Source organism: Neophocaena asiaeorientalis, unplaced genomic scaffold, assembly GCF_003031525.2.
Source record: "Neophocaena asiaeorientalis asiaeorientalis breed wild unplaced genomic scaffold, Neophocaena_asiaeorientalis_V1.1 scaffold601, whole genome shotgun sequence".
Lineage (NCBI taxonomy): Eukaryota > Metazoa > Chordata > Mammalia > Artiodactyla > Phocoenidae > Neophocaena > Neophocaena asiaeorientalis.
Window position 1 is genome coordinate 1,097,009 of NW_020174793.1, and position 27,933 is coordinate 1,124,941.

Sequence of the window (27,933 nt, forward strand, 5' to 3'; positions counted from 1 at the left end):
TTGAGCCTCCCTCCCATCCTCCCTATCCCACCCCTCTATGTCATCGCAAAGCACCGAGCCGATCTCCCTGTGCTACATAATGGGTATTATTAAACCTTACCATTCTGAGAAGACAAACATTGTATCTTGATTTAATTATCTTCCAGGTTAACCATCCTTAAGAAACATTTTTAGTTCCTTTATATAACCTGTCCTTTGTCTAATTTTTAATATTCTTTACCAATTGTTATTTTGAGTTGTTGCTTTTTGTATATTAAATAATGCAGCTCTCTGTCGTATGTAGGGTTCATTTGTAAGCAATAAATATGTAAGAATAAAAATTTCTGAAAAATAAACAGTGAAATTTAATTATAAAGTTTTCTTAATTGAAAGAGTTTATGGTGCAGAAGTAAAAAGAAATATCAGTAGAATAGAATAGGCAGTCCAGAAAAAGACCCATATGCAAATGGGAGCCTAGTATAAAATAAGTTTAGCATTTTAGGTCAGTGCAGAAAAGGTCGTATACTTAAAAAAAAAAAGTATTTAGACATCTGATCTAGCAGGATCTTTATATCACTCCTTCTAGATGGAAACAACATATAATCATAAAAGTCCTTTTGTAAAATATTGATGAATCATTTTCCAATATTAAATTTCCAAAATTTGTTTGTGCTTTGAAAGAAAACCCATTAGTCATAAAGCAAAAGTTGGAATCTTTGAATTTATGTAATACATATTAGGACCCCCTGCCATCTTGCTTGATACCTGCCCGCTAGATATTTTACATTTGTTCTTTAATTCTAACAATATTTTTCATGGGCAAGAACAGAACATAATATTAGAATGCAAGAAAAGAGTTTATGCTGAATCTTTAAGCAAGCTGTTAAATGTTTTGTCACTCCCCTGCTAGTTTGTAGCTCATCCAAACTGTCAACAGCAGCTTCTGTCCATATGGTATGAGAACCTTTCCGGTTTGCGGCAGCAGACCACGGCAGTCAAGTTTCTTGTGGTCCTCGCCGTTGCCATCGGACTGCCTTTCCTGGCTCTCATTTACTGGTTTGCTCCATGCAGCAAGGTATGTCTGTGAAGCCTGCACCTCTGTTATGTCCTATAAGTGTATCTGGTTTATATATCAGAGCCAGTTAAGCAAAGAAAATTCTATTTCCCAAATAAAAATTTCAGGGAAGTCAGAGCTGGGTTTAAATAATCTTATTGTTTTTAATATTATAAAAATAACATATATTTTCTATAAGAAATAATGAAAGCAGTGAAAAGAGAAAATTCACCTGTAATATTACCACTGTTAATATGCGAAAGAAAACCTCAGTATATTTCCTATTTGTCTTCTCTCTAGTTACACCTATGCATATATTTTTACATTTTTGATGAGGTATGCATTGAGCAGATACCTCAGATAACACCCTAAAAGAACATGTTTTCTTTTGTTATTTCTCCTCTGGCAAAATTTGAGATGAAAGTTTTTGTTTTGTATTTATTTTACGGAATATGACCAGATAAATCTTAATATAAATAAAGGGCAATTGTGTAAATAGTACTATAATGCTTGTTTCAAGGAAGACTATTTGCTTTAAGGACAGAGTACATTGTAACCTGACAACAAAGATAGCCTGTTTTTGGGGGTTTTTTTGGTTTTGGCAAACTCTGCCCAGAATTTGTTGAAATTAATTTGTTCAGATGGACCTAGCCTTTCATTAGTGCGACAGAAGAAGTTTGGAAAATGTTGACCTGTCATTCTGTTAACAGGCATAGAGATTTGTCTGCCCTGCATTGCCAACAATCTTATTCTGCATGTTTTTGAAGCCACATTTCTGGAACTGTCAAAGTTTCAACTCTTAGAGTCAGACTGAAATAACTCTAAAGCTATGTGGCTGAAATGTCTGCTGGACCATCTATTTATGTGCCATGTAGATATGTCAGTTGAATCACTTGCTGTTGTTAAATCTGGGCATGACTCATTTTCAAATATTTGTAACATGTGGGTGCAAAGACATATATCACCATTACCAACATATTTTCTTCTTATTATTACTTAGTCATATATTTGGTGCTTTAACCTTATAGGAATGTTATTAAGTGGCTTATGGTAGGAAGCTGGTGCAAAGCCTTACATAGTGGAAACTTCATAATTACTTCCATTGATGATGATAGGAACTGCTGGAAACTTGGCATTTTCTCCTGAGGGTAAAATCTGTCATTATAAATGTTTTTCCCTTAAATATATAAGGCCAAAAGTTGGCCTTATATATTTATAAATAAATTATAAAGGAGGAAAATAAAATGAAAATAGTGATATTTACTAGAATTAGAAATTTATAGCATGGATTTTTTTCTAGAAAGTTAAGATTTTTCTTTTCTTCCCTTTTTCATAGGAATGACAGATTTCACTTTGAAAAGAGAATTAATTCTCCTTACTAGAACATAAGCTACATCTATGTATGTAGTCTCTGTTCTGCTTCTACTCACATTTCCTGGGTCTTCAGAGATTTAACCTGAATTAAAAGTGGGGGGAAAAAAGTTGGGGGGGGTTCTGAATTATCCTTGTTATTACTCTGTGATCCGTTAAATTATAATATCTCTTCTAAGGTGAATAATTGTGCCTCCCCATATCCAGTGAGTTCAAAAGCATAATGCCTTCCAGAGTGTTTGGTGTTTTGACAGACTAGTTTTCGCAGTCCTTAGAGTTGCACATTTCTTAAATTTTGATTGAATCTTAATTAACCTGATTTCCTTCACTATTTCTTCTTTCCTGGCCATGTTTCTTCCTGGTATGTTTTCCACCCTCGTTTATGAACCCTGAGGCAAATAATCAAATTAAAAGGACACTGTCAAGGACACTGTATTTTTTGTCATATGTAAAATCTATTTTACTGTTATTTAATGTTTGAAGCATGATGATAAAATCTATTTTACATTTTTCCCTTTGGTAATATATATAAATATTATTTACAGTTTAGAGAATTGATTTTTTTAAACGGGGGAGATTGCACAAGCTATATTGATGCTTTTATTTAAAATATTAAAAAATTCCAAAGCATCCATGAAAATTAAGCGAGATCAAATTGCAGGCCTATGCACCTTGACAGAGTCCCTGTTTCTATTTAAAGTTTGGTTTTCTTTCCTCAAGTCTGCTCTTTTCTTTAAGAAATTCTTTTTGTCCTTACTTGTTCTCTTTTTCCACCATAACCCAAATGTGTTTTATACTCATTATAGTAAAAATAGGTCATGCTGTGATTTCAAATCATTTTGGCTTAAGCTATCTTCAACATTTTCTGCTACTATTGGTATTTGATAGTTATTTGATCATCAGTAAATACTTAAAAAGAGTATGATATAATATTTAAAAGCAGGTATTTCTTTCAGTGCTTACTTTCAGTCATTTTTCCAGGTACATCAGTTTTTCACCTTGTTCAATTTTTCTTTACAGTTATTTTTTAGAAATCTGTTTACGTCACAGAATATATAGGTGACAAATTTTACGAAAATGAATAACTCACTTCAGTTCCTAAAGTCCATTGAGTGGTACCAGAATCTCCTTTCGTTTAAAGAGAAACACAACTCTCAGTGATTTGTAATAAGAAATGGAAGATATGATTATCCAAACACACCACTTTAGTTTCCTGTCAACCATCTTTTTTTTGTTTATGTGTTTGCTTTTTAAAATTTTATTTATTTATTATTATTTTTTAAACATCTTTTTTGGCGTATAATTGCTTTACAATGGTGTGTTAGTTTCTGCTTTATAACAAAGTGAATCAGCTATACATATATTCCCATATATCCTCCCTCTTGCGTCTCCCTCCCACCCTCCCTATCCCACCCTTCTAGGTGGTCACAAAGCACCGAGCTGATCTCCCTGTGCTATGCGGCTGCTTCCCACTAGCTATGTATTTTACGTTTGGTAGTATATATTTAGTAAGCAACAAAAGTACCTGGTTTGATTCTCTTCTCTCCCTTCCCAATAAAATAAAGGAGTCATATTGTGTAAGAACCAGGAACCCAGGGAAGAAGGAAGGTGAGGCAGGTCAGGAGTGAGGGGCAGATCAGATACTGTGCCCTGAATAACTGAACGTTGGCTTTAGATGTGTCCAGACAGCTGAACTCAAGTTCCAGACCTCTCAGGCTTGAGGCACACTCTAATGTGGGTAGTTTTATTCTCACCCCATTTTATGTCTCCAGCCTTTTCTCCTCTCCTTCTCCTATTTTAATTTGTGCTCTCTTGAGTTTTTCGTAATTTTGTATTTTGAAGGCCGCCTCTGATTCTCTCCTGAACAAAGCAGGGAATAAATAAGTTTTCCATGGATTTGACTACTAATAGTCAATGCCCCAATCCCAGTTTTCCACAACAGTCAAATAAACTGAGAACTTTAAAAAATTGGTTTAATATTTATAATAATAGCTCTTTTCACCAGGAAGATATTGAACCTTGCAATAAATGATTAAATAAATCTTGTACATGTGATTAAATCTTATATAAAACATGATTAAATAGCCATGATTACAATAAATTTTATATAAAGCAAATGTAGAATTAAAATTGTATATGTGGCACACCATAGAAAAAGAAATTAAAGTCACATTAATGTTCAGTTTTTAATAGTCCATATTTTTTTAGAAAACATTGCTAAGGACAATAGGCAAAAGAAAATCAAGCCTACTTTCTCTCCCATTTGTTTTAACTTTATTTGAGAGTTCTATTTAAACAAGATCTTAAAAAAACACAGAAAGTACTCTTTGATTCAATCTAATGAGCATCTACTTATGGAAGTACGGTTTTTGGACAACATTTTTACAGCAACCTTTTACAAAGTAACCTTGGATTGAGTCTGCAATATATCTAACTGTATAGATCCATTGGCTTAAAACTAGATAGATAGAGTGGTTGATCTATTGATCTAGATAAACACACACACACACACACGCATGCATGCATGCACATACACACCCTGATATTCTGCCTGGCCTAAGATTCTAAATATCAAGAGAGAAGGGACTAAACTATGTGATTCATCCTAGCTCTAACTTTTATGATTTTGAAAAACCATATAGACAGATAAAGTGTGTAGGAACAGAGAACATTGATTGCATTCCTTCCATTATAGCATTTAGCTTTTTAAAATCTTAGAACCGTTTGTTCTCTAAGAATTTACATATATATGTATTTCAATGAGAAAATATGAACTGTTTTGTAAACCAAATAGAAACATTAACTCAAACAAGTATGCCTGGGTTCAGATTCCAGCTCTACCACTTATAAGCTGTGTGACCTTTAAGCTAGTTTCTGGACCTCACTTCCTCAGTTTCTTCATCCATAAAATGGCATTTCAGCAGCATATACCGCTTTGTATTGTAATTATATCATGGAATTAACAGGGTAAAGCACTTAAAACAGTACATAAAAGTACTGGCCAAGTGTTGGTGGTATTATTATTAAGTTTTACATTTTTCTGTAATAATAAACTCATTTGAAAAGCTGTCGAAAGCTATTGGCCCTCTCCTAAGAAAAAATTCTTGCATACTTGTATTTGAGTTTTGTTAACCATTACAGGGGATACACAGAGCCCTTGAGACACATCCTGGGCACACACCATCCCTCTGCCCCAGCTAGGATTCGTGCATCTCAGATGGAAATGATTCCTGTACTATAGATGCACAAGAGCTTTTATTGTATCCATATTTCATATGAAGAATCTGACTTTCACATAATTTAGGAAATTCACTCATTGCTACTCAGCTAATGAGGGAATGAAACTGGAACCTGAACCTAAAATGTGTTGGTTATGTGACCAGAGATGTATGTAATTGCCAATCTGCATTTCTTACCACACTGATGCAATTCTAGCCAAAAAACCCCACAAAACTTTTTTTTAAACCTTTTCCCGAAGCCTATGAACAGCAAATATAAAGTGATTTCCAATAGGCTTCTGCAAATATAAAAAACGGTTTGAAGACCCTACAGCCACCCTTACAAACTGCTCCCATTGAGTCTCTGTTTCCAGCCTCTGCACCTGAGACCCACCCCCTACTTGGTTTCCGTTGCCTGGGCCAGCTCCAGTGAATTCACCCATTCTTCCACAAAACTCCCTTCTCAACGCGAGACCAAATGTTTTAACCTTTTGCTCCTATCCCATATTTAAAGATTTAGAGACGTTAAAAAAAAAAAAAGACACTTGGACCTTTTTCAATCCAGTGTCATTCCAGGACATCTTTCCAGTACGTGATGGGAACTGCCTTGCTGTCCTGTCCTGGGCTGGGAGTTCTCTTCTTGGTACTCCTGACTCTTACTCCATTTACAGCATCACTTGAAGCCTGATTTGCACCCATGTCAGTGAAATGCACATGAGGACAACAAGCAGACAAACATCAACCAAGGGTGTATACACTGTAAAGCAGATTCAGTTTAATATTTTCATTGCTGCTTCCTCAATACTTCACACCCACTAAATTAGTTTTCTTTTTATGAGTAATGGTGATACTACGCTCTTTTGTCATTATTATATTCATATTAATGCTGTCATTATTATATTCATATAATATTTTGTCATTATTTGTCATTATTATATATATAATTTGTCAGATTATATATAATATATATATTATATGTATATAATATATATTATTTATATATATATTAATTATATATAATATTTGTCATTATTATATTCATAAAATATTTTGTCAATATTATATGTAATATCTTAATAACTTAAATATCATTTAATAGAAATTAATTTATTTAACTATCAATCCAGAATATCAGCATATGTAGCTGAGCAATGTGACCAAAATTTTATATCAGCATAAGGAATTATTTTTCTATTGTTAGTTATATAAAGGTACATAATTATCTTAGGAGAAGATTGGAGTGCACAGATATTTATTCTTGTGTATACGCATGTGTGTTTTGCAAAATGTACAGAACAAAGCTAAGATTTTCTTTTGGTGTATGTTGTGGCAGATGGGGAAGATAATGCGTGGCCCATTCATGAAGTTTGTAGCACATGCAGCCTCCTTCACCATTTTTCTGGGGCTACTAGTCATGAATGCAGCTGACAGATTTGAAGGCACCAAACTCCTTCCTAATGAAACCAGCACAGATAATGCAAAACAGCTGTTCAGGATGAAAACCTCCTGCTTCTCATGGATGGAGATGCTCATTATTTCCTGGGTAATAGGTAAAGACTGATTTTTCTATCATCATTTATTTTTACAGCCTTAGCAGTAGGACTGAATGACACTGATTCCCTCACACATCAGTTATACAGATGTATACAGCATGATACAATGCTCCACACAGCATGATTTTTTTTGTTGTTGTTTTTAAAGCACAGTTACCTTGGGTTCATTATCAGTACCACAGTCTTCTCACATGCCACATGCTTTTTAGATTTCTAAGAAAAACCCAGGAAGAAAATGAACAGGATAGTATGAATCAAACCCTGCCAGTGACGAAAAACTGCCGTTCATGTTTTAGGAGAGCTGTGACTTCAAGTTTAAAAATAACCACATGATTTTACGTTGCAATTTAATAGGAACTGAAGGTAGTAGCCACTCACATCTGTTTAACATTTGTTATGTACCAAGAACTGTTCAAATCACTTTACATACATTATATCACGCACTCTGTTTGTGCCTTAGTGGTCCAATCTGTCATATAATAATGTCTACACTACAGCATTAATGTGAGGATTAAGTAATTTGCTTTAGATCTCGCAAATGGTAAGTGAAACAGAGGGTATGTGGTCTTAATTACTATGCTATTTGTCTTTAGAATCACTCGTCCATATGACTTGTTATTAAATATAATGCAAATGAAAGATATTTCAATTGGATATTTATGAATGAATAAAGTCAGTAGCTATTACCTACCTAATAGCTGTTTAACAAAGTGCCCTCATTAGATAATGAGGATACTGAAGTGAATGAAATGCAGTCTTTATAGTCAAGGAAGTTAAGTCTGGGGGGAGGGGACAGGTCAATAAGTAAATCAATAAAGAAAACCTATGTGACATGTACTGTAATCGAGGAGCTATTAGGGTGTTACGAACACACATGGACTGGACATCTAAACCTGAATGGGGTGGGGTGTGGATGGGGCGAAGGAGGCCTCCCTGAACAGTATGTTCAATCTGAGACTTTGAAGATAAGGACGTGTTAATCCTACAGAGTGTTTATGGGGTGTAAGGACACTACGAGGCATGAATGCAAAATGTTAGATGCAAAGGTGTGACTTCATGCATTGTCAGGGCCTTATGAAGAGTGCTGAAACTTTATCCACAGCCTGGCTTCTCCCAGGGGTTGCAAAGGTCGACAGCTGGCACCTCATTTGCAAAGTCATGTGTTAGGTCCAGCTATAATGCAGGTTCACTTATGGATGTGGGTGATGGGAGATAAGGGTGGTGACATGGCCAGAGGATGATTTTCAGCTGTTGGTGATGTGATCCATCACATTTTAGAAAGGTCACAGTGGTTGTGAGGAAGAAGGTGGCTTTGTGGAGGGGTGAGTATGGAGGCTGAGAGACAATTGAAGCGATCCCTGTGAGGAACATGGTGCCAGAAGTCACGGTGTGGGGAAAGGAGTTGAGAGTGTCTTAAAAGATATGCTTCAAAGAACTTGGTGATGTATTGTACATGGAAAGGGAGAACTGTGGATTCTGCCTTGGATTACTAGGTGGTGACTGCAAGTCTCTAGGAGGAAGAATTATAGAGGGAAGATCATGCTTGAGACTGGGAGAATGAAAAGCTGGTAGGTAAGTTTGGGTTGTGATTGACTTTGAAGTGCCCATGGGATTTCCAGTTGAAGATGTCCACTAAAATGCAACCCCTGGGAGAAGCCAGGCTGTGGATAAAGTTTCAGCAATCTTCATAAGGCCCTGACTCTGCATGAAGTCACCTAGGGTATAAATGTGGAGAGTGTCAAGAGAAGAAGGCCCAAGGAATCTTCATACAAAACCATTGGTAGCCCCAAAGCTTGGTTCTCTTTCAGCGATCTGGAGAAGCATCTGCAGTCAGTTTTATATCACTTCTAGGGCAGGGGATGTCTTCTTGGCTTCCTCATACTGGGGCTGATAGGATGATCAATTGAAATACTACAAAGCACTATACAAATTACCATATGATCGTTTTAAATGCATATGAGGTAATTCAACAGCATTGAGAGTTATTCAAAACTTCTGAATCACTTCATTTCCTGGAAATGTTTCAAGGAGAAATATAGTGTCTTAATATGTGAATTGCATCACTAAAGTCAACCTTAGATAAAGAAGAGTTTGATTTTCCACTTTTTCTTTTCGAATTTAATTGATATTTACCTTATAACATAATGCTATAAGAAATAAATTACATTTCACTTTGAATATTTGATTTAAAATAAGAATGATCATTTGGACATTGCCTTTACCTCAATCTAAGAGCCTATATGTTATAGGTTTTGTTTTATGTTAGTATGTTTAAAGTACATATTACAGCACTTGGCACATAGGAAATGTTTAATAAATTTCAGATAACTATGATTACTATTAAACTCTTCATTAAGAGTTCATGTGTTTTATATGGAAGTGCTATTTCCTACTGAAAACATATTAAGCAAGATATGACACTTAAGTTCAAGATTAAACTTTGAAAACATTAAATTTTATGTAAGAGGATTAAATACAATGAATGTTCATTTTATTCTTTATCAAAAATAATTGTCTCTCCTCATACTAATATTTTAATATAAACATTGGAAGTTTTTCCTTTTTCACTTGGAAACCTAAACCAAGAATGTTAACTTTTAATTTTATGAATAAAAGCAGTTTCCTTGGAACAACTGGCTGGATAACCTTTGTGGTTGAGATTCAGAATTGATCTCACAGTATTCATTTAAAGGGAAAACAAGGAACAACTCAGAAGGGACAGCTGATACTTTGTAGCATATGTTAGACACCTGGTTCAATTTCTGACACTGGTATTTATTTTTCTTTTTGAAGTTATTCTTGAAAGACAGTTTCTGTACTTTCTGGAAATATTAATAAGAAGTGGACTAGTTAGGTCAAGATGCTAGTTGGCTTGAGGGAAAAGACTGACATTATTGGTCACAGAAAGCAAATTTATATAATTTTTAGTAGACAAAAAGTTGAAAGGCTGGATGATGGAACTGACATTCCAGGAAATCTTGACAAGGCTGAAGGGCAAGCTGAAACCAATGAGAAGTGTAGCAGGAACACAGGGAGTGGGGAGACATGCTTGATGACGCTTCACCTAAGGAGCACTTTTTAACTTAACATCCAGTGTGAGCTGCTGAGGAAGCAAATGCAATGCCGGGTTGACCCTTCAGCAGAAGGAGAGGACTGCAGGCAAGGGCCGTAATTACATTCCTGCTCCACATCCCGTCTGCAGGCAATTGGCAAACTAGGGAGCATCCCAAATTGAAAGCAACCAGAAAAGGGAGTGGCTCTTCCAGGGAACAGCACTTGTGGGAACTGGGGAAGCTTACTCTGGAGTGTGGAGGTAGAGCAGAACCCCGGGATTGTGAAGCCTGAAGTTTAGTTATTTGGAGGGCCCCATTTAGAGAAAAAGAAGACAAAACAGAGCCCTAGGAGGAGCCTGGGCAGATAAGGCATCTTGAAGTTTAAATTTTATTAGCTTTGTGGGAAACCTGCCTCTGCTGTAGAAGCATAGATTTAATGAGTGCATGGTGTTTGTACTTTGTTTTATTCTGTTTTGTTTTAAGAAATTTAAAGGCAGAGAGAGCAGACTCATTCTCTTCTCTCAAGGGCAGAATTAGCACTAACAGGTCCACAGTGAAGGGATGCTTCCTAAAAAGTCAACAATGGGATGAGCCGTCTTCAGAAGTAATCATTCAGGACGAATTCAAGAAGAGGCTCAACCCTGTGGAGAAGTCCCCTGCTTGCTGGAGAAGTTGGACTAGATGGGGGATTTCAATCTATGCTTGGCAGCTCTCCTGGGGGGTCCACAGGGGAAATAAGATGGGAACTCTTCCTTCAAACAGAAGAGTTCGCTGTATCTGTTTTATTTTTTAAGCTTTGGTGAGATATCATTTTTTACCAAAAACTGTACATCTTAAAGAGAGAGAAGATGGAGAAGTGGGAGGAAGAAGGAGAGAAGCTTTGAAAACAACTAAACAATATGAATTTAAACCGCCCTTTAATTCCTATTCTTCAGTTACCCTAAATTACCCTTTTGTCCTATTGAGGAAGCTGGCAGGAATCCAGGGACCACAAAAAAAGGCTGCCCTCAGATTTTTTTCACCCCTGCTCATAGTTGTGTGTGTGTACACGTATGTGTTCATGAGTGTACACATGTAGTGTGTCCTGTTTTAAATCTGATCCACTCAAGTATATATAAATTCAATTCTAGTCTCCTCTGAATTTGGAATAATTCCAAATAAGTAAGTTGTGTGCTACAGTGAATGATCATTTTGAGAAAAGCACATAGTAGGGCTGTTGGAAGAGCGGAGACCATTGCTTTTGTAAACCCCTGAAGGGCTCTACAGTCCTTCACATGGCAGGTTGTGATAAAGGTTCATGACAAATGTGGGGACTTGGGGAAGGTGCTTGGTAGGAGAAAGGGGAGAAGATTAATTTCAACTAGGGGACAATGGAGACTTGTTGATGGAGGTAGGCTTTGATGGATTGTTGGAGTTTGGCTTGTATTTCTCCAGATGGCTCTAAGAGGAGGCGGGACATCAGAGCATAGGGATCTAAAGATAATAGGGGTAAAGTAACTTCTTTTTAATAAAGTACGATTTTTCAGATGAAAAAAGAAAATGTGCCAGACACAGGAAATTTTAAATAGTAAATGCTCAATCAATGTTAGTTATTTTTTCAAGTGCCAGGCACTGTGCTGTGCATTTTACATGTGTTATTTAAGTCTCATAACAAACCTGTGAAGTAGGTACAAACTACTATCATCCCCATTTTCCAAATTGAGTTTTAGAAAGTTTAAATAAGTTGCCAAGGATTACACAGCTAATAAGTGGAAGAGCAAAGTCTCAAATCTGCGGCAGTCTAATTCCAAAACCTATGCTCCTTCCTGAGTACCACATTAAGCTTTAGAGCGAATATGCAACATTATTAATAATTCCACCATCAAGAGACAGCTACTATTAATATGTTCCTGTAATTACTTCTAGTCTTTTACTATGCTTGTTTTAAACATAAAGTCATACAATATATAACATTTTTTACTTAGCATGCTTGAATGTTGATGACATAAACATTTTCCAATGTGTATTAGTCCAGGTCCTCCAAGAAGCATATGCAAGACAGGATTTAACGTACAACAATTTTATTAAGGAAATTCCACGTGAGAGAAAATGGGAGAGAACTGAAGAGAGCTGCAAGGGCTGTAAGACTGGGATGCAAGTCTTATCTTGAGGGAAGGAAAGTAGGGTAGAAGTATCCTAGATCTCCATCCAGTCTAAAGGAAGTTTAACAAGGCCGTCAGGAAATCCTTGAGCCAAAGTCAGTCATCAAAGGAGTCCCATGTCTCTGAAGAAGGACTGCCCTCAGTCACTACTGGGGAGCAGCCCATGGGAAGCATGGCCTTAGGGCAAAAGTGGCAGTAGTTTTCAGAATGCTGTAGCTGAGGCCCATGGCCAATTAAATTCCTGTAGTTGGAGGTCTGGGAGGTACATTCCTGTGGCCACTATCCCATGGTAATTAAAATATCATATGAAATGGCTGCATAATATCCTATATGTAGAAGTCCCATGGTTACTTCTATTTTGAGTGTGTGAATGTGGGTGTGTTTGTATGGTTTGATTGTTATAAAGAACCCTACACTGAACATCTTATTAATGTATTTTTATGTATAGAATTAATGGATCAAATCATGTTTGATCCATTGAATCAAACATTGAATGCCCTTGATGAAATTTGTCACATTGCTATAAGGTAATGCACTGATATTGTTGGACTCTAGGATTTGTGGGGACAAGATAATTATGGCTTGATGGGTGGGATGAGGCCAAATTTTGAAGGGTTTTGAATATCAGCCTGAGATCTTTCAAATTTATTTTGTTTTATTGAAGAGCTAAGGCTGGAATGAAGTTGGATTGATATTTTAACCTCTTTCTAATACAGGCATGATATGGACTGAATGTAAAGAAATTTGGACTCAAGGCCCCAAGGAGTACTTGTTTGAGTTGTGGAATATGCTTGATTTTGGAATGTTGGCAATCTTTGCAGCATCATTCATTGCAAGATTCATGGCATTTTGGCATGCTTCCAAAGCCCAGAGCATTATTGATGCAAATGATACTTTGAAGGATTTGACAAAAGTCACATTGGGAGACAATGTGAAATACTACAATTTGGGTGAGTTTATAGGACACAGTCAATGTAAGTTTATAAAATGCAGAATTTTCTTATAAAAGTACACATCAGTAACAGTTTGATTACTACTCAGCTCTCATAAAATTGTTGGTCAGTTTCCAGCTTCTTCAGAGTAACTGTATCTGAAGAAGCATGCTTTCTACCTCTTCCCTTGATATTTCTTCTGGCTGGAAACCTCTTTTAATCACAAGAATCATCTCACTTTATCTCTGGGATTAATTGGCTAACCACCAAACTTCATTGAGAATGCCTGTATTATGTCTTGGATTTATTTTTTTCCTCTTGTCCATTAAAAATAGTATACATTTAAGTACTATTTCCATTTAAGGCATATAAACTATTTGAAAGCAAAGGAATCATTTGAGGCTCTAGAGGGCCCCCAATAAATAACACCACTTTTTTTCACCCAGTCTTTGAAACTAGATGAGAGATAAAACCAAAAGTGAACACGGAAGCCAGATCATCACCTCTAATACTGACAAAGTTCAGGGTGGATGACATAATTCTGAGTTTATTAGCCAGTCGGCTCAGTAATATTGAACCTCAGGCTTAGGCAGATGTATGGGCAGGGCAGTCTTCCTCAAAGAGGGGTACGGCAGCAAGTGTCTGATCATGTGAGATTCCCCCATGGAAGACCAGAGGAAAATTCTCAAGAAAAAAGAGGGCAGAGCTGAACCAAGTATGCTCAGTTTCCACCCCAGTTCAGTAATCAGATAAGTCATTCCACCTCCCCAGGAGGAAAGTGACTAAGTGATAGAAATAGATTCAGTTATTTGCTTAGGGAAAATCTCTCCTTGTAGAAACCTAGAGTGGGGAAAACAGATTCTCTTTGAATACTTATTTCAAATCCTCTGTTAAGATGTCAGTTAACAGTCAATTGACATCTCTATGGGTTTTACTGGCTATATCACATAGGGATTTCTTTTTTATTTTTTTTTAATATTTCTTTTAATATTTAATTAACAACTTTTAGTGCATAATGTAAGGCTTTTATATATTGTACAGCACAGGGAATGTAGCTGTTATTTTATAACAAAAATTTTTATTATATGGAATTTTAAAGTCAGAACTATCTATTTATATATTGTACTTATATTCAAAGTGCTATAAAAAAGGAAAGTGCTTTTATTAGTTTACTGTATCCTTTCCTGATTCCACTTCTCAGCAAATAAGCAAATACAAATTTATAATTATATTTTTCCTCTTTCCTACACACTGCTTTTCTTCATAATGGTTTCTTAATTAGGTTTTTGATGACCTGATGTAATAATGCCAGAAGAATTCATAAATGAATAATTACTACATTTTTATGATAAAAATAGACTTGAGTGACCAATATAAATTACTTTAGTAAGTTTAAATAACTCCAAAAGCCCTAAATTACATTATAGTGTAATTACAGTTTAAAATTAAATAATGATATCATGTATTTAGGGCCTTCTTTTCTTTTATTATAGTTTAAGATTAAATAGTAAATGCTATCATTTAGTTAGTGCCAAGCAGTTTCTAAACACTGAACGTATGTTGACTTACTGGATTCTCACAACAGATGACAGAGGTAGAAGCAGTACTATCTCATTTTTAAAGATGGGAAAATAAAACTAAGATAAGTAGTTTGTACCAGTTCATCCAGCTGACTTTAGATAGATAGATAGATAGACAGGTAGGTATTGGAATTTTTACATATGCTGAGTCCACAGTTTGTACTCTTTTTTTTTTTTAACATTTTTATTGGAGTATAATTGCTTTACAGTGGTGTGTTAGTTTCTGCTTCATAACAAAGTGAATCAGTTATACATATACATATATCACCATATCCCCTCCCTCTTGCGTCTCCCTGCCTCCTAAACTCCCTATCCCACCCTTCTAACTGGTCACAAAGCACCGAGCTGATCTCCCTGTGCTATGCGGCTGCTTCCCACTAGCTATCTATTTTACATTTGGTAGTGTATATATGTCCATATATACACTACCACTCTCTTACTTTGTCCCAGCTTACCCTTCGCCTTTCCCGTGTCCTCAAGTCCATTCTCTAGTAGGTCTGCGTCTTTATTCCTGTCTTGCCCTTAGGTTCTTCATGACCATTTTTTTTTTTTTTTTAGATTCCATATATATGTGTACTCTTAACCATTATGCTATACCCTATGGAAAACTTCCAGCAAACCAGGGGCGTAATTTTCTCAGTAAATTCAGAAGCTCAAATACACCTGACACTTAAAGAAGCCCTTTAAGATAAAAGACTTCCGTCAGGAATTGGATTGCTAATGTAATTTTATTTCTACCCCAGAAAAGAAGTTACCTAAGTAAAAAACTTAAATAAACTCACCATAACTCTTGTCTTTCCTTTCTCCTAGCCAGGATAAAGTGGGACCCCTCTGATCCTCAAATTATATCTGAAGGTCTTTATGCAATTGCTGTAGTTTTAAGTTTCTCCAGAATAGCCTACATTTTACCAGCAAATGAAAGCTTTGGACCCCTGCAGATATCACTTGGAAGAACAGTGAAAGACATCTTCAAGTTCATGGTCATATTCATCATGGTGTTTGTGGCCTTTATGATTGGAATGTTCAACCTCTATTCCTACTACATTGGTGCAAAGCAAAACGAAGCCTTCACAACGTATGTGCTTTCAGATATTTTGATCATGGAGATCGTCGATTAAATAAATATTAGCTTAACAGTGTTCATATGCATCCATGGCATAAATAATGTTTTGGTAAAGACTTCATCTCCAGTTACTCTTTAGCAAAATGAGAGGATTTTAAAATGGGTTGGAAGAGCTCAATAATGTAGGCAACCTCTGTAATATTAAGTAATTATAGCTAACATTTTTAAGGCTAGGAACTACCTCACACACATCATTTTATTATCTCTGTTTCAGAAGAAAAAAAGGAGACTGAAGTTCAGAAAAGTTAAATGATGTGCTGAACACTGCATAGCTGCTAATAGGTAGAAAAGCCAGGACATAGTCCCTTGTCCACTATAACATCTGTGCTCTTCACTGCTGTGTCCTTCTGCTTACTACAGACTCCTGGGTTGCTGACTATGAGAATAGCTGCTTCCTAATTCAATTTGTTGGATCTTATCACTGAGACGATCCAATTTATCAATAGTGACAAGAGTTTTAACTTATGTTCACCATAGACACATGTTTTTTATAAAGTGTGTTTGGAATACATTATTCAAATGTTAGGTATTCAGTGTTACAATAAGTATTGACTGAAACATAACTTATTACCCATATTCCTGTAAAGTTCAGTTTATGAGAGAAATTAAACCACCTGGGCTAAGCAGAGGGGCTTAGTTTAAGGTCAATAATTATGCTTAAAGCATTAAAATTCCTATGTAAGACATGTCAGTGATTTTGGTAACATCGACTCTATTTATATTGTCATATTTTCCTTAAGACACCTTAAGACACATACTATTGTAATCTTTTTATTGGAAATTAGTGGAAGTATAGATGAGCAGGAAACCCAGAAGGACTCTAACAGATAACATTACCTTTTATGAAGTAATACATTTAACACTTCCATTGCCAAAACTATGGATTATTTAAATGTTAATATCTGTGGTTATGTAATTATGCTAACATTTACTGAGTGCTTATTATGTTCCAGATAGTGAGCTATGTGCTTCATATACACAATATTTCCTCATCCTTGCAACAATCCTAGAAATAAATAATTATTGTACCCATTTTACAGAAAAGAAAAACGAGGCTCAGGGAAGTAAAGAGTTTTCTGATGAATATCTAATAATATTCAAAGACACTAAATCAACTCACTTTTATTATGGTACCATTTTTGTTTATTTGTACACTTTATCATTTCCTTTCTCTCCTTCTTTTTCACCAGAGTGGAAGAGAGTTTTAAGACACTGTTTTGGGCTATATTTGGACTTTCTGAAGTGAAATCAGTGGTCATCAACTATAATCACAAATTCATTGAAAACATCGGTTATGTTCTTTATGGAGTCTATAATGTTACAATGGTTATTGTTTTGCTAAATATGTTAATTGCAATGATCAACAGTTCATTCCAGGAAATTGAGGTATAATCTCTATACATTTGTATACTATGTGCTACATGTTTTAACTATTCCAGGGATCAACTCAGCATTGGTGGCGACAGTATAGACTGCTTTCCATCTGTTCTTTCCCTTTTTACATACTTCTTTATATACTATATATACTGTAGAGAATATCTATACTTTTGTATACTTTATATACAGGAATCTAGAAAATTTTAATGTTTTGCTTCCAAACACAATATCTATGGGTGTGGTAGGATAGTAAGGCGTAAGGATGAGAAATGATGTGTGATTTGTTATTATTATTTACAAACTCTTTAGAAATACTATATCAGCATGAATTTATACTTTATTTTAAAAATTATTGCTTCCGAATACCACTATTCTCCAAATCTTGTCTTGAGTGATGTTCAGAATTGACCCTTTCTCAAACTCAGAGTGATAGTGTACATCTTTATTCCAGAAATCTTGGTCTGTCTCCCAAATTAATCAAAGTAGCGATCTGTTGCAGAATAAAAAAGTGAATAATTTTTCATAGTGTTTTCTAGAATGTAGGAAAATGCATTTATATCTTTCAATGCATTTATAAGCACATGCAAGTTTTGAGATCTATAGATCTATAAGCCTGATAAAATTTTAGGCAGATTTAGGAAAGAGTGTGTGAATAGTACCTTAACATTTTTGAAAAAATCTTGGAGTGGTCTTTGGGGTCTGAGAGTGTTGTAGGCATCATTACTTCCATCTAGTCACACAATGTTAGAAACATTCCAGTAATTCTTTTTATGCATTTCCTTGCTGAACTGTCATATGTATTTGTATAGGATGATGCTGATGTGGAGTGGAAATTTGCAAGGGCCAAACTTTGGTTTTCCTACTTTGAGGAAGGAAGAACTCTTCCTGTTCCCTTCAACCTGGTGCCAAGTCCAAAGTCCCTGTTTTATCTCCTACTGAGGCTTAAAAAATGGATTTCTGAGCTGTTCCAGGGCCATAAAAAAGGTTTCCAGGAGGATGTGGAAATGAACAAGGTGATTTGACTTGATAATTTAAAATTATATTTTTAAATGCTGAGACCATTATAACCACTGTGCCACATTCCTTTATAAAGAAGCGGTCTGTGATGACATGTCCATCCATTCCCAAATGTAGTCACTTAGCTCAGAGCAGTCCTTTGGCTTGTGTCTCTTTATTAGGAGAACACTGGGCATTTCTGCTTAAAAATATAAGAAAAATTCATGAGATGTAACTAAAATAATGTACTACATTATCTGGAGTGGGTTCTGAAAGGGAGAGCTATTCTGGGCCGCATTTTTGCTGTTGTGGCTACACGTCCCTCACTTCACCTTCAATTTATACAGCTAGGTATATTTATATACCTCAATTCATACAGCTTCCATTTTTTGCATGTTCAATTTATACAGCTAGCTGATTATGACTTGGGGGAATCTGACAGACAAGTAAGTCCTACACTGAAAAGTTTAGAAATCAATTGCTCACATATAATATGGGAGACCAGGTTTGGCATTAAGTAGTTCAAGAGAGAAATATCTAAGGAGACTAATTGGAAACAGTAATCCCATGAGGCAGTACCATCTTAAGAAGCCATGAAAGAAAAGAGGTCTAGTGCTTAGATGAAGGAGTAGAACAATCACAGTGGGTTTAGAAATGTGTGGAGCATATAGAATGCTGTGTGGAATGCATGGGGGTGGGGAGGTTACTCTCAGCAGGGAACTCTGCTGGGGACAGAACTCTATATCCAGAAGGAGCACTGAGGGACTAGATGCCTCCAGAGGAGGAGGGCCAGGAAGGGAACAAGTGTGGATATGGTGTCATATTATGGGGACGTGAAGGAGCTGGCTGCTTCCAATTCCCAATTTTAATGAGGAAGCACATTTAATTTTCTCTTCAAAAATAGGAAGAGAGGCAATGGGCAAAAGTTGCAAATAGTTCATTTTTAGTTCTATGTAAATAAGAAAAACTTGTAACAAGAAGATCTGCCCAACAGAGTGGTGGGCTGTCTTGTGAAATAGTGAGCTCCCCATCATTGCAAGTAATCAATAAATGTTGGCTGACCAACATTAGGAATTTACAGGTTTTCCTACACTGGTGGGCAACTAAACCAAATGATTGTAAAAGTTCCTTGCAGCTATAAGATTCTATTATTGAATGATTTGCTACTTACTACGTGAGATTCTCAAGTTAAGCTCCCAGAGCTCCAATTTCCTCAACTGTAATATGGGGAAAAAAATTGCATCTACATCATGAAAATCAAATCAGATAAATATGTAAAAGTGCTTTGAGAATTCTAAAGCCCTCTTTAAATGTATTATCATTATTTTCTATAGGAATTTTGGAAAAATATGCCATCTTTGGTGCTCCTCCAAATGTATAACTTACAGAACTCAGTGTGTTGAGTGGCAAAAATTTCCCTCACTTTACTTAATGTTATTAAGTGTGTAGTTTACAGGTGTGATTAGAGCTGCAACCCACGACAATTCAGTCTCCAAAAGGAAATGTCCAAGTACTCACCAAAGGGAAGACCTCAATAAGAATATGTTTCTCTCATTGAAACTTGCTGGAGAATGGGACCAGATGGCTTTTAGAATATGGAATAAAGAAAGAGTGAAATTCGTTTTATAATTCCCAATGTAAAATTAGTGATTGTACCTATTTTACTCTCTATCTTTAAAAGAGAAATGAAGAAAAGAAATTTGGAATTCTGGGAAGTCATGAAGACCTTTCAAAATTATCACTTGACAAAAGACAGGTAAGATCACATTTGAAAATATGAAACCACGAGTAGGTTCAGGCTTTCTACTCAGAGAAAAGGACAGATGTTCAGAAGCAATTTCAAGAAACAGTAGACACATTAAAGAATTAACAATTTAACAATGCTCAAAGAATCTGTTATTGAGAAGTAAAAATAAGCCTGTGTCCTCTTAATCAGCAAAAAGAATTACATGGCTGTTTAAGACAGATAGTAAACAAGTATACTGGGATACTTATGGGTGATGGAATATAGAAATTATGATGTAAAGAAGGGAAAATTGAAACAATAGGGACCTGATGGAGATATAATTAACTTAATTCTCGGCAGCTCAGGTGGAGATTATGCATACCTAACAGAGCTGCATTATTTGTCAGTAATCGAGAAGCTGTCACAAAAAGGCACCCTGAGAATTTAATGGCTTCTGTCATCAGCCCAGTTTATAATGAGCAATGTACCCTGGAGCTGCATCAGCTCCGTAATTTGGAGCAGCAAAATCCCTGATGCTGAGGACTTTTGCTTCATTCTGGCAGCAGGCACATAGTAGGGGTACAATAAATGCGTGTTGCTGAGGGAAATTATGAGTGAATTCATTAGGAGAAGGGCAGTGTATCCGGTGGGACTAGCATTCAGTTGCACATATCATGGTGTTTTCAACAAGACAGTTGTTTTTCCCCCTCTCATTTAACTCTCCAGAGTTGGCAGTACAGGACGGTTGCCAGGAGTGAGTCTCTGTGGTTCTCCAGGATTTTTTTGTCATAGTCAGATGCAAGATAACACCTTCACCTCCAGACATCACACCCACTTTTCAGGCATGAAGAAGGAATGGGGCAAAGGAAAAGTGGGCCCCTAGCTGAATCACCCTCAGAGATGCCTCCCAACAATTTCTGTTATTATATCTCATTAGCCAGAACTCTGCTACAGGGCCACCCCATGGGACACAAATGCCAAGGAGGGATGCTATTTTGTTTTGTTTTTAAGCCAAGTATGTTACCTCCTCCAACAAAATAGGAATACTCTTATGTATTGATATAGTATTGATATAGCCAGATCATTGAACCGAGTAGTCAGAAGATTGGGATCTCATCTTATCTCTGCCCCTTTAGCAATTCGTTTGACTTCTCTGAACCTTAACTTCCTTATCTACGAGATAGGAATGATCAAGTTGTACAGCCCATCACACAAAATTGTTGAGAGGATTCAGCTGATGCTTTGTAAATCACAAACACTATTATACAAATAGTGAAGTACTTGTTACAAAGAAGCAGCTTTTTGTTATTTGGTTATGAATAACTCAATAAAAATTTTTCAAAAATAGGTCAGTGTGAGTTGGATTTTATAGTTTTCCAGTAAGAAATTACTTGTGCTGAAAGTATGATGAATGCATGATAACAATAAAGCGTTGGACAAATATGACAAAAATTCAAGGGGGATCAACATGGCTTTTTTCTTTATGATAGAAACTATAGTGTCTTTCAAATCAAATAGTTTTATTTTCTTTAGAGTTTCTCAAAAAATGTGGAAACTTAAAATTTGTTTTAATCATCTGGAAAATACATTTTATATTTTTTAAACATAGCTTGGATTACTCTACACTTTCCGATAGCACATATTTCAATCCCAGGAGAAAGCAAATTCTTTAACAGCAATACGAAGCCTCTGGTATCTGATCACAGTGGTAGATCGATGAAATGTTGATTCCAATGTCAGCTGAACCTTCTAGAGACCCTTTTGAGAGACTGTTTATTGTGGCAGCCATGGGAATGTATGGCTCATGTTTTCTTTCGAGAGAGCCTGCTTCAAGGAGTTCGGTCAGCTGACAGCCTCCGGCTGCAGCATCTTTGGGGTCCCCTCAGCTTTCCCGCCATGGCCATGCTCTTTAGGTCCCGGATAGTTCAAGACAACACAGGACCTCTCTTGGGGCATTCTGCACCACAGCTCCCCGTTGGGCTGGCTGACTTTCCCAGACAATCTTATTACCTTTCCCTCTTTCCCAGGTGAGCCGTGCCTCACGGTCTGGGAGCTTTTTATGCCTTCTGCTGCCACTTCCCATTATCTTTCACAGGCATAATTCTGAATACATCTCATATTTCTCACTTTGTCTTGGCATTTGATTCCTAGAGGACCAAATCAACACAAGTGTCTATTTTCCCTTACCATTTAAGCTTGTGGTGAACAAAACTGAGGCATATTTCACATAGCTTGCTTTTGCTTGATACATTAACTATATTCCTGAGAAAATGTTTTTTAAAGCAACCATTTATAGTTCCAATCAGTTTTGCCTGTTGTTGCTGTGTGTTTTCCCTAACCCATTTGCATGGCTTTTGTTCATTCTTTTTCATAAAGTCTGTGTCTAAAATGGCACAGTTAAGTTTCTATTTTGCTGGGGTCTTCTTTCTTGGCTCCTTGAAAGTTAAAGTGGTTAGGTCGCACAAACCTTCCTTCACATCTGCTCCACGGACACTATATAAATCAGTCAGATGAGCCATATAAAAATACTTTTTAGCATATCTATTTATTATCTTTAATCATCTCCTTCAGCTCCAAGTATCACTGACTTTGGTGGTTAGCATTAGCTTTTCGGACATATAGTCTGAAAGGACAGCATACATTAATATTCAGTCTCTGCCATACTGTATTACATGTATAAACCTGAAAATGCCAAATAACTTCTTGAATATTTGCTCTGTTCCAGCTCTAGAACAGATCCCCTTCAAGTAGTCAGTTTCAGAGCAGGTTTTACATGCCATGGACCATAGGCAAGTATGGAGCGTAGATGTTATTTTAGGATTTGGGGTCCATTCTGTACTGGATTGAATGAGATGTGGAGATTTTTTTGTTTTATCAGTTACATATCCAGGGACTACGTCCTTTAGCTTCTAATTAGGTCAGGGGCTTTCTTTTTAGTCATCTGATGAACCAGTTATATAATGTAGTGATTCCAATTTGTTACTATCACCAGGGTCACTTGATGAATTTGTACAAATTACCCATCCTCTTCTCCAGGTCTATAGAGTTAAAATCTCTGGCCATTGGGCCTGGAAATGTGCATTTTAATAAGTACTTAGGAGATTCTAATGCTTATCTGGGTATGGGAATCACTGAGTATTTCATTCCCTGGATGACTTAGTCATGGACATGAGCACATCAGTAAAAAGCAATATTCAGCAAAGTGTCTCCAAAAGAAATAGAGCAGATTAAAACTAACCATGAAATAGGCCTAAAGTCACATAGTAGATAATTATCCTTCTGTACAATAATAATAGCTGTTGACACTTGTACAACATCTGCTATGTCAAGCTACTCATTCTACACACCTTATCTCTTTAATCCTCATATTAACTCTAGAAGGTAGGTAATATTATTTTCCCTATTTTATATATGAGAAACCTTAGGTTAATAGAGGTGAAATGACTTGCTCAAAGTCCCACTTCAGACACATGACAGAGCCAGAATTCAAATCCATATCTGTTTGATTTCAAGCAAGAGCTTTTACAAGCACTGTACCACATGGTTTCATGTCATATGTGCATCCCCTGCTGACTGATCATATTTCCTCTACATTTTCAGTTCATTGCTTTGATCCCTGCCTCAGACCCCTCAACGTGGGGAATGGGAGACTGACTCCTAGTACTATGTCCAACAACATAAAAAATTCCCAAGCCTGAGGCTTACTTGTTATTCTTAATGAATAACAAACAAGTTATTTAGTGTTCCTCACTCTAATCCTACAATGAAGCTGCAGCAAGATAAGAAATGCTAATATCAAACTAATTACTAGGATTAAAAAAGAAAAGAAACATAAAGAATGCAGGAAATGTGGTAGAAGGTATGGGGGAAAAAGGACAGGCAGTGCTTTATTCAGAATCAGAGTGTGTATTTGCATTAGACAGGAAGAAAGCTCATTACACCCAGTCCTTCCTGCTTCTACTCAACAAGCTCCGCTTTCCCACTCTCATCACATTATGCGTCAGTGCCATCTATAAATGTCCAAATCACTAAGGTTTAAATGCTATTCATATTGCCAACTGAATTCCCTTGACTTCCCAGTCTATCTTAGTAGCTGTACATCAAAACAAATATAAATTAGAATTTTCTGCCACCAAGTGGTAATAATGCTTCTTTGCACCATTGGGTAAGTTTCTTCTTACATATTACTCCTTTGTGTTATTAAATTTTTAAACATGTATTTGTTGAATACCTACTATATATCAGAAACTGTTTAGAAATTTTTGCTAAATAAATGTTATATTTGCATCCAAATTCATACTTCAGATTTAGAGCAGAACTCTTCACATAAAAGTGATCCAAATGAATTTGTAACTGTTTAGTCATATACCATTTAACTATACTAGTGGTTCCCGCTGAGAGGTAATTTTGATTCCACACTACCAGCAGTCCAGGGTGCATTTGTAATACCTGGAGACTTTTTTGGTTGTCACAACTAGAGAGGGGAACTGTTATTGGCATCTAGGGTGTCAAGGCCATGGGTGCTGGCAAACATTGTACAATGTACTGGAAGCCCCCCACAATAAAGAATTACCCAGCCCAAAGTGTCAAAAATGTTGCAGTTGAGAAATCCCAGATTCTACCCATTGGGTGCATGCAAAGAGGAGCTGTGTGTTATAAAATTGTATGACACACTGTAGCTGCAGTCATTGACACGTCAAGATCTACAATCCGGAAAATCTACAATTATACCCATTCTCAAATGAACAGAAAACTGTTTTCTGGCTTTCCTGGTACTGTTACCTCTCCTGTGTCATCCAGGGTATTAATTTGTAAGTCATCGGCCTTAAAACCATGTTTCAGATTTATCTTTCCCGTGTGGTTGAGCTGCAGCCAATTGGTTCACGAACCTGTATTGTACACGTCTTGTATAGCAAGTTGTTCAGAAACCAGGTGAACTCTATTAGTGACCCAAAAGCACTTCTCCCTTCATTCATTCACCAACCAACAACTTTTGAGCACTTACCATCTGCCGGACAGCGATGGCTCTTAAGGCACTGAGATAAACTAAACAAAGTCCCTCCTTCTGTAGAGCCCAGGAGGATGTAGACAATAACCATGTAAACAAGCCAGTGAATAAAGTAATTAGCAATTGTGAAGCATGTTTTGAAGGGTACAAAAGGCCTAGCTTGCTCAAGATCTATTTTCATGGGGTAGGCAGAGAAAGCCATTTGAGGAGCTTATGTGTTGAGCTAAACTCCAGAGGATCAGACAAAGCAAGTCAGACAGGCAAAGAGCCAGGAAATGAGTGTTTCAGGAATTGGGAATAACAAACCTTAAGTTAGAAAAGAGCAAATGAAAAAAAGCCTGCATAGTGTTCATATAATACTAAGTTTACAAAAAAGGATGATTGCCATAGACATGGTGGGTTGTGGAGCTGCCTTAATTTGGAATGACCAGCACAACGGGTATTAAGGTCCACACATTCATCTCTAAAAAGCTCTCAAAGAAGTACAATTTTTCACTTTCTTTTTTCCATGAACACCATTTGGATGTGTTAGTGGCCTCTAACAAAAGAAGGAGACATCAAATTAATGATTTGCCACCATGAGGCTGTGCATTCATGAAGAGATGGACGTGATGCACACAAAGATTCCCTTTGCCTGGATCCTTCTGCTCTGATTGTGAACCTGTCCTCACCCTCCATGCTTTATCATAAAAGCTGGGGGATGGAAGTGATGACTCTGGTCATCATGTTTAATGATGTCTTTAAAGCATAAATCATAGTTTGAAATCCAGGAATCATATCTAATATATTAAATATCATTATATTTTATAATATTATAAAAATAAATGATTATGTAATTTGAAAGTAAACATTAAAATATTATTAAAATATGTTGAAGTTTGCATCTGTTTCACAAATTCATAAATTAGTAGGACTTGAAGGACTGTAGAGGTCAACTAGGGCATTCCCTTCACTGTCAGAAGAGATTGTAGGGTTTCAGCTTCTCACCTAGTATCCCACAGCTAACTTGTGGCAGAGCCAGATTTGAGTTTTCAGGTTTCTGTCAAGTGCTCTTCTACAGAACCCAAGCTGCCCCTCTGGTTAATTTGGTCAATTGTAAAATTTTATCTTAATTTTTTAAAAGTTAATATAAAGTTAAAAAAAATACGGACATTTTGCTGACATTATTAGAGAGGGTGAAATAAAAGGCAAATAGCTACATGGAAAAGGATGCTATCTAAACAATATCTTCACAATGAATATGAATCTTGTCAGCCTTGCCATACTTTTCCTATTATTATAACTCAGCTAGATCATAGTTATTTATGTTATTCATTAAATACTCAGAACATAGCACAGCACCTTACATATAGAGGTCACTCACACATACCTGTTTAATGGATGAATGTGTGCATAGCTTCTTGAATTCAGCATGTGGCCATTTAAAGCATCAATGCATTGAAGTCAAGGATTTTAATTGAGTCTCATTGAGCTTTACCTGTAGCAACTTAGATGTCATTGGGAAATATAAATCATGGCTGTCTTAGTAGATAGTCTTGAAGTTTCTTCTCCCCTGGAAAAGAGTTTTACACCCCCAAAAATATATATTTGGAGATGTTGTGTTTTGCTCAATTTCTCCTACTTATTTCTTTGTAAAACCACTTTTTTCCCTTTAGAAAATGCCTTAAAGAGGTTTTTAATCATCCTCTTATCATGTTAATATGGTACTTTACCACCTCTCTTGCAGATTACTTTCCTTGTTATTTTCCTATTCAAGCAAATGTATTATTTGAGAAGTGCTGACCAGATAGGATACTATATATATATCCTAAAATTCAAATGGTTTATTAGTGCTTTCTTGGCACCTGAATCCTATCCTACAACAAAGTCTTACCCTGGTGTTTCTTCAGGAGTCTTATCACAGTCTCTACTGCAGGTGTGGATGGTGTAGTCCATCATGCTGGACTGTGGATCCCTCATCAATGGACTTCTGAGATCACCACCATTATTTTCTCAACTTGTTTGCCTCTTCCTCCACCAAGGGTGTATCTGTGGGAATGTTAAAACATGACTCTCATGACAAAATGATTGATAGCCACAAAGTCTAAGAGTGTCCTCAGACAACCTCTAATAGACACTGAGAGGCTGAACACACCTAAAGTGTCTATGATTTGTCTTGGAAGACAGAATATTAAGCAAATTAAGTTAAAATGGCACTATACATATAGAAAAGATTATTTATATATACGAGACTTAGTTCACATATGTAACAATGAGATAAATATCATCACATTGAAAAAAAATTAAATGATAATCAATTTCTAATTCTTTTCAAAATACAGTTTGGACATAGTAAACAATCAAGCTTAAGAAGTTCAGAAGATTTCCAGTTAAACAGTTTCAGTAATCCTCCAAGACAATATCAGGTAAGCATTAATTTTTAAAGAAATAAGACTAGTTATTTGTAATATTTAGAAACTCAAACTATGTGATTATTTAAGTGAAAATGAACTGTTATGATATTTTTCTCAATATCAAAATAATACACTAATTCAAAAAAATATTTATTGAGTAACTACCACGTACCATGCACTTTCTAAGTACTAGAGATATAGAAGCAAACGAAATAGGTGAAATCTTGCCATCATGGAATTTAGAGCCTACACGTTTATTGTAAAAAGCCTATCTTACTAATGTGAATTCTCCATTGTTGTTCTTTTTCAAGTTGTTTGGTTTATTCTGTTTCTTTGCCTTTCCATATAAATTTTAGAATTGATTGTGTATTCCAAAATTGTGACTGTGTTGAATCTATAGATCGATTTGAGTAGAACTGTTGTCCTGAA

At 36.1% G+C, this 27,933-nt stretch overlaps 1 protein-coding gene across 2 annotated transcripts in view; it reads left to right on the top strand.

Annotated features, from left to right (window-relative positions):
- TRPC6 (transient receptor potential cation channel subfamily C member 6) overlaps window positions 1-27,933 on the top strand; it is a 116,674-nt gene that overhangs the window by 86,483 nt on the left and 2,258 nt on the right. The window contains exons 4-11 of one of the 2 annotated variants that reach the window (XM_024760362.1): window positions 890-1,054; window positions 6,956-7,172; window positions 13,086-13,319; window positions 15,692-15,956; window positions 17,195-17,390; window positions 18,191-18,394; window positions 20,059-20,133; window positions 20,830-21,259. In XM_024760362.1, coding sequence (XP_024616130.1) covers window positions 890-1,054; window positions 6,956-7,172; window positions 13,086-13,319; window positions 15,692-15,956; window positions 17,195-17,390; window positions 18,191-18,394; window positions 20,059-20,133; window positions 20,830-20,895 — 1,422 coding nt within the window. In that variant the 3' untranslated portion in view covers window positions 20,896-21,259. Of the gene's footprint in view, window positions 1-889; window positions 1,055-6,955; window positions 7,173-13,085; window positions 13,320-15,691; window positions 15,957-17,194; window positions 17,391-18,190; window positions 18,395-20,058; window positions 20,134-20,829; window positions 21,260-27,432; window positions 27,517-27,933 lie in introns of those variants that run through there. The other variant, XM_024760361.1, reaches the window with a different exon arrangement.